The sequence below is a fragment of the Nelumbo nucifera genome, chromosome 1 (genome assembly GCF_055504915.1).
Source record: "Nelumbo nucifera cultivar China Antique chromosome 1, China Antique-T2T, whole genome shotgun sequence".
In the NCBI taxonomy this organism is placed as follows: domain Eukaryota; kingdom Viridiplantae; phylum Streptophyta; class Magnoliopsida; order Proteales; family Nelumbonaceae; genus Nelumbo; species Nelumbo nucifera.
The window spans coordinates 154567433-154581305 of NC_142649.1; the positions used below are offsets into that span (position 1 = coordinate 154567433).

The 13873-nt window shown below is 38.6% G+C and overlaps 1 protein-coding gene across 6 annotated transcripts in view; it reads right to left on the reverse strand.

The window, feature by feature from the left end:
• Positions 1–13873, reverse strand: part of LOC104602867 (putative triglyceride lipase) — a 171590-nt gene that overhangs the window by 3056 nt on the left and 154661 nt on the right. For 4 of the 6 annotated variants that reach the window (XR_016080435.1, XR_016080436.1, XM_088894798.1 and 1 more), the window contains one exon: positions 3407–3532. Coding sequence is in view for 3 of the 6 variants with exons in the window: in XM_088894798.1 (XP_088750924.1) it covers positions 3407–3532 (126 nt within the window). In the remaining 3 variants the exon portion in view is untranslated. Of the gene's footprint in view, positions 1–287; positions 454–3406; positions 3533–13873 lie in introns of those variants that run through there. The other 2 variants (XM_088894799.1, XR_016080437.1) reach the window with 2 other exon arrangements.

Genomic DNA, 13873 nt, shown 5'->3' on the forward strand with positions numbered 1-13873 from the left:
TTAATGGAAACACCAAATTGATTTTGAATTTTAGCATAGAAAGAGAGAAAAATAGCAAACAATTCTGGATGTGCTTTCATTAAATAAAACCAAGTTATTCTTGACTAATCATCAATGAATGTAACAAAATATTTAGATCCATTATATGAATCAACACGACTAGGACCCCTCACATCTGAATGGACAAGTACAAAAAGGTCTAGAGACTTATTATTTCTTGGAACAAATGACACTTGATGTTTACTAAGCTAACAAGACTCAAACTACAACCCTGTAATAGAAGCCAAACTAGAACTAGCTTCTTAAGAATGAGAAGAGACAGATGGCCCAACTGACAATGCCACTGTAGAGGTGTAAGTGTTGTATGTAAAGCTTTCTGCGAACCACCATCATCTAGATGGTACAGTCCTCCAACTTCAAGCCGGCCACCAATTGTCTTCCCCATCTTGAGATCTTGGAACACACAATAAGAAGGATAGAATTAAACAGGACAATTAAAAGTTTTTGTTAAATTAATAGACATGAGACTGAAAGAAAACTTAGGAACATATAGCATAGAAGGCAAAGTCTAATTAGAATTAAGTGTGATATTACCTATACCTGAAATGGCAAAGGTAGTGCCATTGGCTAGGGTAACAGTTTGGGTAGTAGACGGAGGGGATAAAGAAACAAACAGGTTTGGAGACCCAGATATATAATCTGAGGCTCCAGAGTAAGAAGATGCAAGGCATTCTGTACCTGACTTAGCAAGAGTAGAAATATTACTAGAAGAGGATAAATGAAGTTTCTCATACTCCTCATAATGGATATCATCTCCTTCTCCTTCCTAGAACCTAAAGCAAAGGAGTCATCACTAGTAGTACCACGATCCTCTCTAATTGAACATGATTGGCCCATGTTGATGGTGGGCCATGTAAATCATAGCAAAAGTTAATAGTGTGTCCTTAACACCCACAATGTCTACACTCATGCACTGTACCATGTACATCAATACCTCAGCCTCTAGCAGTATCTCCATCTCTACCACCTCTAATGTTGCCACCTCTACAACATACACCTCTGCCACCCTTGGTTGGAACTAGAGTAGACTTCTCAGACATGGGAGAACTATCAATCTATGGTTTTGAAACTGGCTTCTCAGAGAGTAGGAATATCAGTATTACCCAGAACTTGTGCATGAACATGTTCAGATCACAATCCTAAAAGAAACAAGGCAACATCCAATTGATCCCTTTGTTGCTGTTGTACCGTCAGATCATTTGGTAGTGGATAGTAGGAATTCAATTCATTACACAAACTCTTGAGACTAGCATAGTATCTTCCATAGTCTTGTCACCTTGTTGCAACTGAAAATATTCTTGATAAAGTTGATAAATTCTTGTCATAGTATCTTGGCTGGAATATAATTGTTTAGCATGATCCCATATCTCTTTGGCAGTGTCAAGAAACATCAAATTCACACTAATGCAGGGTTCCATGCTATTCCAAAGACAAGTCATAATCTATTGCATTTTCTTGCACCCAATTACTATATCCGGCAATTCCTGAATCTGGTTTATTATCCTTGATGTACTTCAACTTACCCCTGGCAGCCAGATTTACATCAACAGATTCTGCCCAAGTTACATAATTTGCACCATTAAGCTTTATTGGAATCATCTGGACAACCATAAAGTCTGGCTGTATCACCACATTGGACTTCACTTCCCAATGATGACATAACAAAGAAAGATAATTCTAATATGCCTCTCTGGTTACTTCCACCAAAAAATCAACCACACCAATACAAAAGCAGTAAACAGCAATTTTCAATACCCAAAAGCATTAAATTCCAATAGCTGCAACCCAAGAAAACCACATAAAAACTTCCCAAAATATTAGTCAACTTAAAGAACATGAATATGATCTGTGTAGAGAAGATGGGCCGAATGGCCCATAGACTGTTTATGTTCTTTGCTGTAATGGGCCTCAACTTGGGCCTTTTTTTCTCTTATGTTTTTTAATTATCTGCCCAACTAAGGGCCTCTCTGTAAATTACTAAAATTTAAGCTAATGAAATAGGATTAGGGGTGTAAGAGGAGATTATGTTCGAAATCTCTCTCTGAACCCTTATTGCCGCCACCTTCTTCATCCCCTTCTCTCTTCTTGAAACCTGATTTCTGCTATTCTAAATCAATTCTCTGCAATATCTTGAACAGTCCTTTCATTTCAAAAGGCTGTTTTTCTTCTATCTGATTAACCTCATCAACCCGCACTATTCAAACGTACTATTCACTAGAAACTTAAAGAATTAAAGCAACCAACCTGTAACATCTTCAAACTGTCCCTCTTCGAACCTCCAAGCAGAGGGATGGCACTACTACACCAAAACACCAAAATTGCACTCAACATGAGGCATGAAAGCCTCCTTTCTTAAGGGCGATCAATCCTTTATGGGCCTTACTGCAACTGCCTGATGGTAGAGAGAGAAATCTGGTTCATTGGGTATAGAAAGATAAAAAGAATTCTTTTAGGCGATCACAGGTGCTCCAATACCATATGTTCGGCTCTAAACAGATTAATTTAATGAAGATAACAGTCTAACAACTCAGGTTTCTGTAATAACAAGAGAGAAGAAGAGAAGGGAGTGGAGAAGAAACTAGGGCTGAAAGCAGAAGAGGTTGAACTATATTCTGATCTCAACTGCCACCCATTTTATTAGAAAAATAATAATATGTAAAATTACATTCACGACCTTACTTAAATAATAAAAGAAATAAAAGGAGAATGACAAGTATGCCCCTGCTGACCAATAATATAATGAATATATATAATTTCTAACACACTATATTTTTTGGAAATTCATGAACCATAGTAGTCAATGGTTACACTTATTATTATCTCAAATTTGGTTAAATATAGAGCCAGTGGTTGGTGCAATTCTAAAATCTCAGGCTGACAAGTGCAAGGATGTTGGTTATAGTCTGAGAGCAGCCACTTTGTGCAAGAGAATGCCAAAGGTTAGGTCTTTATCTGGTCTACCCCTCCCAAGATGCTGGATAGCTAAGACCATCATTAGGCAATTGCCCATGTTTCCATTTGTAAAATTTTAAGTGCACAAGCATTGCACATATATAAATGTCAAATTGATCATTATTTTATTGGGCCATGCCTGCATTTCTAGATTTTAGGGACTTTCTGTGTCCATTCCATGTCAGTGCCAAAGCATGACATTTGTGTCTGCACCCACAGATCATGGATGAAAGGAACAATGATATGAGTTTAAACAAAAAAAAAAAAAGACCTTAAGGTCCCTTATTTTTGTAAGCAGCAACTGTTACACCTAAGAGATACTGAATAAGTAGATAAAGTTACCCCTAAACTATAAATATCAATGAGATGTCTTGGATGAAATGTCAAATAATACCTCTAGCAATGTGATGTAATAAAAATCCTCCATATGCTGCATAAGTGCACTCCCATCTCTGATTGAACGGAAAATATTTATCTCTGTTTGCAATATCTTTTCAATAAGTTCCTTCTCTCCTTTCATCTGTATAAATGATAAATGAAATTGACATCAGGGATCAGAAAGGATCATCTGGCATTCTTCCATTGCTCCAATTACCTCCAGCAGCACATGAATCCTCATAAGTAGAGAAGAATGTAATGAGAAGCATCAAGTGTGAAAATAAAAAATAAAAAATCACAGCTACTTTTGCAGAAAGAACATGGAAAAGTAAGACCACAAAGAGAAGATAATGTGGTAGACCTAGAAGGGTCCCCATGCCTTAAATCATCCTTTCCATATTGCAAGTTTCATAACAATAAAACCTTTTCTATGTGTTCAGAATGGTTAGATGGTTTCTTGTTCATTCATTCATTGTTCTCCATTAGTTTATTTATAGATAGGGGTACTTATGTCTGTTTACTGTTATTACTGAAGTGAGGGTAGATTACATCTGTCCCTCCCCAGACCCCACATTGGCAGAACCCTCATGCACTGGGCTGCCCTTTTAAGGGCAGATTAGTCAGTCAAATATTATTTACTTAAAGGGGTAATTCTGTAATCTTATCTAATTTTAATAGATAATATAAAAGAGGCCTAACCAATCGGGAGCATCACTTTCTCTCAAGTTTGGCAGGCTCTTGTTTCTCCTCTACAACATCTGGTCCTCTCTTCTATCTTCTGTCCATCTAATACTTGTTCTTAGAAGTTACATGGTATCGTATCCAGGATTGATCTGGTCAGCACTCTTGGACCATCTCTTTATTCTTCTCCTCCTTTCTGTTTTTTTTTTTCTCTGCTTGGATGAGATCAAGAAAAAAAACTGTATACCTGATTGTTGCTTCCCTATTTCTTCTGCTTGGAATATTCATATTTACTTTTTTTTTTCTCTGCTTGGACTATTCATATTTAATTTTTACCAGAAATCATAGCACTCACCAAAGATAAAATTGTCCGGAACTATGAACCACAATCTCCATCATCTTCCTGTTAAAATGGTTCTCGAAAATTCTGGCACTATTCATATTTAATTTTTACACCCTCCAAACCTCTTTGTTTTCATGCATTGGACTGCCTCATTGGATAAATGCCTTACAAAAGATAACTTGGGCAAAAGGAGATCTAGAATTGCTATACTTAGGCTGTACCTTCTGTAGATTTCCTATTGAATCTAATGATCACCTCTTTAATCATTGCCAAGTGGCATTGAAAAATCGGAGCATTTCTTTGAGCAGTTTGAATGTGTACTGGTGCTTCCCAAAATCAGTAGTGGAGGTTCTTTGTGGGTGGCAACTAAAAGGTCTAAATCACAGGGGTAGACTAATATGGAGAGCAATTCCTGCTGTGATCATTTGAAGAATTTGGTAGGAAATCTCCAGGAAAACTGTAGCTAGAATATACTCCTGATTTGTTAGAAGCAATCTGTTTAAAAATGTTTCTCACTCTAACATGTTGACAAATGAGGTGTCAGTGACCTGAAGGCTGCTTTGTGCTATAGGCCATGAAAGGACCAGCCCCAAAAAAGTATACAGTGAGAGACTGTATTTCATCAGTCAGCCTCAAAGAGGGGTAACAAAAAAGATTTCCTTGGAAGCAACCTTCTCCCAATTAGTGTTATGTCAACCTCAATGTGTTTGATCTTGTTGTGCTGAAAATGATCATAAGCTATATCAATTGCAGCTTTTTTGTCACCATACAGGTTTATAGAACTTGTAATAGGACACCCAAACTCCTGTAAAAGTGTTTTTAGATACATCAATTCACAAGTACCAAAATAATTGCGTGATCTCCTTAGAAACAAACCTGTTAGAAAGATAAGAAAATAAAAGATAAAAGGTAGAAACCCTGTTCAGTCAGAGGAAGCAAGGAAGATAGAGAGGGAAGAGAAGAGAAAGAAGGGTTTCCATCAGGGAGAGTTCAAATCCTTTTTTTTTTTTTTGAAGATAAAAGAAAAGAATTTATTGAAACAAAAAGAAGATACGAGGTGATAATCAATCACCCAAAAAGAAAGGCCAACCCAAACAGAACCCCGATAAGACAAAAACAAATCCAAATCAACCAAATTCAGAACCAAACTAAAATAAGAACCAACTAACGAAAGCCCCTTACCCAATAACAATACAATACAAGAAAAAAAAAGACAAGAAACCAGAAAATGAAACCAGCCTGATGCCCAACAAATACCCAAGCAAGACATCATAGTTTTCAAGGAGCCAAGGCGAGGCTAGGCGACAGGGGGGCGCCTTGTCGCCTAGTCGCCTAGGCGGGTGCCTAGGCGACGCATAGGCGATGGATTTTTTTTAAGTAAAACCATATATCCTAGGGTAGTTCCCTAGGTTCCATAACCCTCTTTCCTTAATAATTATTCATAATTTTCATAAAAGAAGTATAAATTTCATGTTTAAGTCTAGAAAATCAACATTTTATGAGAAGAAAAAGAACAAAGCAAAGAAAATTCAAAAAATATAGGGGCAGAACCCCTACTTTTGTTATAGGAAAGAAGAAAATAAAAGGTGGAAGAAGAAGAAGAAGATGAGGAAGAAGAAAATGTGTTGATTAGACAAAATTTTAAGTTCTTCCCTTGCTTATTGGTTCAGGTTTTGAAATTTTTGAGAGTTCAATCAAGGATCAAAATCTTGATACGATATGCCCTGTATCGGGTGTATTGTATTGTATCTTTGGGGTCGTTTACTTGTGCAACTTTCTTTAAATCCCTTTGCTTTAGTTCCTCTCCTTGGGCTTTCCCAGTTAAGGAAGTTTGGTCTAGGCCTATTCCCCCAAAAATAGCTGTTTTTTGTTGGGAAGTTTACTACAATAAAATCAATACGATGAATAACCTGCAGAAGAAAAGACCTTTCTTGTGTTTATCCCCTAACTGGTGTACTTTGTGCAAAGCACAGAATGAGGACTGTTACCACTTATTGATTTCCTGTCCTTTTTCTGCAGCCATTTGGAATTGGGTATTTGATTTGTTTGAGTGCAGGTGGAACTTGCTAGCTGAGGTAAATTTGCTGTTTTCTCTATCTACCTTTGTGTGGACCACAAGAAGAGGGAGAATTATGTTAAAGTGTATAAGAGCAGCTCTCCTTTGGACTATTTGGAAAGAGAGAAATTCCAGAATTTTTCAGAAGAAGAAAAGAACCATTCTTGAGGTCAAGGAGTGTATTTTGACAAGGACTATTTTGTGGCTGAAATCCTTAAAGATCTTTGAAAATTACTCCTTCGATGATTTAATGAGGAATTGGTCTGCAGTTGCCCTCACTTCCTCTAGGAAGCCTAGAGTTCAAGTAACTTGGACTCCGCTGGTGGAGGGTTTTGTTAAGCTGAACTTTGACGGGAGTAGTCAGGGTAATCCAGGACCGTCTGGTATTGGTGGTGTACTGATAAATGAGAACAACAACATCATTGCCCTTTTCTCGGGACCGATTGGAATAGGAGACTCTATGAGGGCTGAACTCCTAGCTGTGGAATAGGGGATACAGATTTCTTATCAACTTGGAGTGCAAAACTTAATAATTGAAGGAGACTCCAAAGTGGTAGTAGGATGGTTGGCTGACCCAGGTACTGTCACTTGGGACCTTAAGGATATTTTAAATAAAGGTTAAATGGCTATTGAGGGATATGACAGTCAGATTTCAGTGGATGGGTAGATCGGCTAGTGCCCTGGCTGATTATCTTGCTAAACAAGGGGCTACTCGGGTCTCCTTGTATTGGGCTTCTCTGTAATTTTCTCTGTCCTTAGTTTTGTTTATTAACTAAAGGGTTGATGGTATCCTCTCCCTAAAATGTACTATCTTTGAGCCCAACTTTTACAACTCTCTACTCGGATAGTGTAAAACAAGAGTAAACAGAGGAAGAATAAAAATTTGTTTTATATGTATTCATCAATCTCGTATGTATATATACAAGTTACAAATTCTATGTTAGGAAAGAAGACTAATTAAATTCCTACAAATCAGTCCTACAATCAAGGTAAATCATATCTCCTACAAATCAGTCCTATAATCAAGGTAAATCATATCTCCTACAAATCAGTCCTACAATCAAGGTAAATCATATCTCCCTAGTATTTACTTCCTATTCTGTAACACTCCCCCTCAAGCTGGAGCATAGATATTAATCATGCCCAGCTTGTTACAAAGATAATCAACCCGGACCCCATTAAGAGCCTTCGTGAAGATATCTCCCAGTTGTTCTTCTGTTTTCACATAACCTGTGGAAATCAAATCTTGCTGAATCTTTTCACGAACGAAATGACAATCAATCTCGATATGCTTAGTTCGTTAATGAAAAACAGGATTAGATGCAATGTGAAGAGCAGCTTGGTTATCACACCATAACTTGGCTGGTACTGAAGTTTTAAGACCTACTTCAGTCAGAAGCTGATATATCCACATTATTTCACACACAGACTTGGCCAAACTCTATATTATGATTTTGCACTCGAACATGAGACAACATTCTACTTCTTGCTTTTCCATGAAACTAGATTCCCTCCAACAAATACACAATAGCCTGAAGTAGACCTTCGATCTTCCTTGGATCCTGCCCAGTCAGCATCTGAAAAACATTCAATTCTAGTATGACCATGATTGCCATACAAAATTCCTCACCCAGATGCTCCTTTTAAGTAGCACAAAATTTGTTCTACAGCTGTCCAGTGATTAACTGTTGGAGAGGACATGTACTGACTCACCACACTAACTGAATACGCAATATCTGGACGAGTTACAGTAAGATAATTCAACTTTCCAACCAATCTTCTATATCTCTCAGGATCTTCAAATAATTCACCATCTTTTGTGAGCTGCAAGTTAGGAACCATTGGAGTGCTACATGGCTTAGCTCCCAATTTTCCCATCTCAGACAACAAGTCAAGTACATATTTCCTTTGAGATAAGAATATTCCCTTCTTGCTTCTTGTCACCTCAACACCCAAGAAGTATTTCAACATTCCCAAATCTTTGGTATGAAACTGAGTGTGGAGAAAAGATTTAAGGGATGAAATCCCTGTATTATCACTCCCAGTAATGACAATATCATCCACATACACAACTAACAAAATGATGCCGGCAGTAGTGCTTGAAGAAAACAGAATGATCAGACTTACTTTTCTTCATACCAAAATTCTCGACTGCCTGACTAAACTTTCTAAACCAGGCGTGAGGACTCTGCTTCAACCCGTACAGAGACTTATGAAGATAGCAAACTTTCCCATACTCCCCTTGAGCAACAAAACCAGGCGATTGCTCCATATAAACTTTCTCCTGAAGATCCCCATGAAGAAAAGCATTCTTGATGTCTAACTGATGAAGGGGTCAATTATAAGTAGCTGCCATAGAAATAAACAACCTGACAGAAGTAAGTTCAGCAACAGGAGAAAAGGTATCAGAATAATCCACTCCCTAAGTCTGAGTATATCCTTTAGCAACAAGACGGGCTTTCAATCGGGCAATGGATCCATCAGGATTGACTTTAACTGTAAACACCCATTTACACCCAATAGCCTTCTTATTTGTAGGTAAATTTACCAAGGTTCAAGTACCATTGTCCTCTAAAGCATTCATCTCCTCAATCATAGCATTACGCCATCCAGGGTGAGAAAGGGCTTCTTTAACAGTCTTAGGAACAAAGATAGACTCAAGAGATGCAATAAAAGAACAAGAAAAGGACGACAAATGATTATAAGACACAAATGAAGATACTGGATAAGTACACTTACGCTTACCTTTACGAAGAGCAATGGGAAGATCATCATTAGAGACTGGTTCTGATGACGAAGGAAAAAGATCAGTTGAGACTGGATCTGCCGACGAAGGAGCTGGTGCAGGATATGGATCCGGAGGGGTTGGTTGCTGAGAATAAACCAGTACTGTAGGTGGCTTAGGCCTGGCAGAGCAGATTCAATAGGATGTGAAACAGATGATGTGACTGTATAGATTAACAAATCATCATCCTCCCCCTGACTTGAATGAGGAGTAGATGGAAAGAAAGGTGTATCTTCTAGAAAATTAACATCAGCTGACACAAGATATTTGTGAAGAGTAGGACAATAACATCTATACCCTTTTTGAACACAAGAATACCCAAAAAAAACACACTTCAAAAATTTTGGATCTAGTTTGGTAACCTGAGGACGAACATCCCGAACAAAGCATGTAAACCCAAATACCCTAGGCTCAATAGGAAACAGTGTTTTATTTGGAAATAGAACATAATAAGGAGTCTTACCCTGAAAGACAGACGAAGACATACGGTTAATCAAAAAACATGCTGTGGAAACTACATCAGCCCAGAAAGGTTTAGGAACCTTCATTTGAAATAACAAAGCTCTTGCAGTTTTTAGAAGGTGTCTATTTTTCCGTTTAGCAACCCCATTTTGAGATGGTGTATCTACACAAGAAGTTTGATGAAGAATGCCATGCTGAAGCATGTAAGTTTGAAAGGATTCTGACAAGTACTCCTTAGCATTATCACTTCTCAATATTTGTACAGAAACATTAAATTGAGTTTTAACTTCAGCACAAAAAGCAGAAAAATGAGAAAACACCTCAAAACGATTTTTCATTAAATATAGCCATGTCATACGAGAGTAATCATCAACAAAAGCAACAAAATACTTAAACCCAGCTTTGGACTCAACTGGACACGGACCCCAAACATCTGAATGGACTAACTCAAAAGGAGCACTAGCTCGTTTATTGACGCTAGGACTCGAACTAAGACGTTGGTGTTTAGCAAACTGACAAGACACAATTTAATGACGACAAACTCTGAAATTGAGGACAAATTTGCTTTGACACATGGAGAGAGGGGTGGCCCAACCGACAATGTGCTTCAAAAGGGGTTACAACTCCAGAACAGGCTATGGATCTTGGAACTTGTGTATCAAGGATGTAGAGACCTCCAGACTCATGTCCCTTACCAATAATCTTCTTCGTCGTAAGATCCTGAAATAAACAATAATCAGGAAAAATGAGACACAACAATTAAGGGTACGAGTGAGTTTACTAACAGAAATTAAATTAAATGATAACTGAGGTAAACTAAGAACAGATGACAAAGGAAGTGATGGTGTTGGACTAATTGTGCCAGACCCAATAACACAAGATGTTGACCCATCTGCTAAAGTAACAGGAGAGGTAGATTTATGTGACTGAAAGGTAGAAAATAGACTTGAATTACCTGTCATATGATCTGTAGCTCCAAAATCAATGACCCATTTTGAAGAGGAAACAAGACATGTATTGGGTTTACCTGACTCGACGATGGCAGTAACAGGAGTAGATTGAGGTTTCAATGATTCTTGGTAATGAGCAAATTTGGCATATTCATCTGCAGATATCATAACAGACTTCTCAAAAGTATCCGTGGTTGATGCAATATGGGCAGACTGAGTTTTCTTATTCTGCAACTTCCTGTAATCCCGCTTCATATGTCTTGGCTTATGACAATAATGACACACTATCTCACCTGACTCCTGTCCACGAGTATTAGTATTCCTGTCATAGTTACTTGACCTGTCATAATTGCTAGATCCTCTACCACTACCACTCCTGTATTGTTGTCTCCCTGATTCAGATGTATTATTGCAGCTGACAAGGGCACTACTAGGCTGAACAGGTGAAGAACTTTCTGTACAAAGGACCCTACTGAAAGCATCTTGTAGAGAAGAGATCTCTGAACTGGAAAGAATATGAGATTTAGCAGTCTCAAATTCAGAAGGTAGGCCAACTAAAAAACTCATAACAGCCATCTTTTCTCGCTGAGCTTGTTGAACAGTCACATCAGTACTAAACGGAAGCAACATATTAAGTTCTTCATATGTTTTCTTGAAATCCATGAAATAGCTTGTAAGAGATCTATCGCCTTTGTCCGCCCTGTAAAAGGTTTTGCACACATCATAAATGCGGGAAATATTCCCCTTTCCGGAGTACAAGAATTCTAGATAGTTCATTAATTCCTTAACAAATCCACAGTGAGTGACTAAACCAACCACCTCATTTTCAATGGAGTTGCGTATCTGCAAGAACAAACGAGCACCCTCCCTCAACCAAGACTTTCTCGAGTCATCATTAGGAGGGCCATCAGTCAAATGGTTATCCATAGCAATACTCAGCAAATATAGTTGAACAGTTTTACTCCAATCCAGATAATTAGAGCCATTAAGCTTATGCTCAGTTAATTTTGACATCACTGGAACAACATCCGACATAACTACTGATTTCTTGTCTGCCATAATCTCAACATTCAAATAAACAGAATATTTTGAACACCGAAAATCAACGGAGCACACCTGTTGAAAACACCGGAATGGATATGCACGTAACAAAGCACAAATATGTGCTATACAGGACAAGGCAAGCCAAAAGACGACCGAAAAATTTTCCGGCGACAGAAGCACCTCCACGCGCCGGCGCGTGTGACTGTGGCAGAATCTTCAGGCGGCACGTGAGACACACGCAGGGTTGCTGACTGCCGGACTTTGCAGAACCTCCAATCGGTGGGCAGTGCTTCTTCCTGGATGGGTGGTGAGAGTAAAAAAAAAAAAACTGCTCCAAGGAGGTGACCCGAAACACCCAAAAATTTTCCTCTACCTACTGTTTACTTAGGAAAAAAAAACGAAAGGGCAAGCATAGACTAGATGCTCTGATACCATGTTGTTAGAATGCTCGAGTAAGGGGTATTTTGGTCATTCTGGTGTATCTTATTGAAAGTGAAATGTCTATTGTATCTGAGTTTAAGTTATGTGTCCCATCTTCTATGAGGGACAAAATTGTCTTTCTTGTAACTCAAGTTTTCATGAATAAAAATCAAGTGGGTCGGCTAGGAGAGGTACTTTTGTACATCCTCTCTTCTAGTCTGGCCGAATACTTTTCTCCTCTCCTTCTTCCTTCTCTTTTCTTTCTTCTTTCTTCTTCTCTACTTTGACCTAGAAACAACTAAGGTTTATTCACATGGTATCAGAGCATTAAGGTCTGGTGTTCGGTTTTTTCTTGCTGTTATCTTCTTCCTGGGTTCGCCGCCAGCTTCACAGTAGGTTTCTTCATCCTATAGCTGATCTGATTGAAGACTCGATAAAGGGCTGAAAAGGAGTTGTCGATTTGAGGGCCTGGAGGTGAGAATGCCTCTGGCCGGTGCTGTGGTGGTCGTTGAAGTGGTATACTAGACCCTCTATTCAGTGTACGAAGAGGGCTAGTCGTATACAGGTATGGACACTGCTGTCTTGTGTTCAGAAATGGATTGTGAATGCTGATTTTTTTTTTTGTGTACATCGAAAGTTAGTTGTGGTGCTGGGTGAAACTGACACATATCAGTCATGTTTTTTTTTGTGTTTTCTTGCTCACATGTGTGCTGAAAGAAGAGTGGTAGACTGCTGATGTCCACGACAGCAGTGGTGCGGTGTTGATTGTGTTGTGGTGGCTAGCATATCTATGTTTTTTTTTAAATGCTTAAAAGTGAACCCCTAGACCTTGTGTGTAATCAGCTTTGCAGTTTGCAGAACAAGTGTTCGATGAAATGACTGAGTAATTTCAGTAGTGGGGTGTTGGTGGTAAATGGTCCTGCAGTGTGTAGTCCAAGTGTTTGATGTGTTGACTGAATGATTTCAGCTTTAGAGTGTAGTGTGTAATGTGCAGTTGAAGAAAATGGGTTGGTGGTCTTGTAAGTGAGATAAGTCTTGTGACAAGTGTGAGATTGTGGTGTATATTCAGAGGAGACATAATTGAGATGGCTTCAACTGTAGTTGGGAATGACAACAAAACAGGCATCATGCTCTCTTCAGATTATCTAAGTGTTCAAATGACATCCATCAAGTTGAATGGTGAGAACTATATACCATGGGCAAAATCTGTGGAGGTGTTCTTGAAGGCCAAGAGGAAAGTCAAACATGTGAGGGAAGAGAAACCTTCCTCTGATTCTCCTGGGTTCAGTGATTGGGAACAAGATGATGCACAGATAATGACATGGCTTTGGAACAGCATGGAACCAAAGATTAGTGTGAACTTCATGTTCCTAGATACAGCCAAAGAGATCTGGGATCATGCTAAAAAGTTGTACTCTGAACAAGACAACACAACTAGGGTATATCAGTTATACCAAGAGTACTTCAATTTGAAGCAAGAAAGTCAAAGCTTAGAAGAGTATTATGCAAGTTTGAGAAACATCCGCAATGAGCTAAATGTGTATCACCCTCTCACATCAGATGTTCAGATCCAACAGCAGCAACGTGAACAACTTGATGTGACTAGGTTCCTTGTGGGTTTGAAGGCTGAGTATGAGCCTGTCAGAGCACAGATATTGGGGGGATCAGCTCTCCCCTCACTTGAAGAAGTTTTTGCTCGTCTTAAGAGGACATCCATTGAGCTAGTGGAACATTCTTCCTTC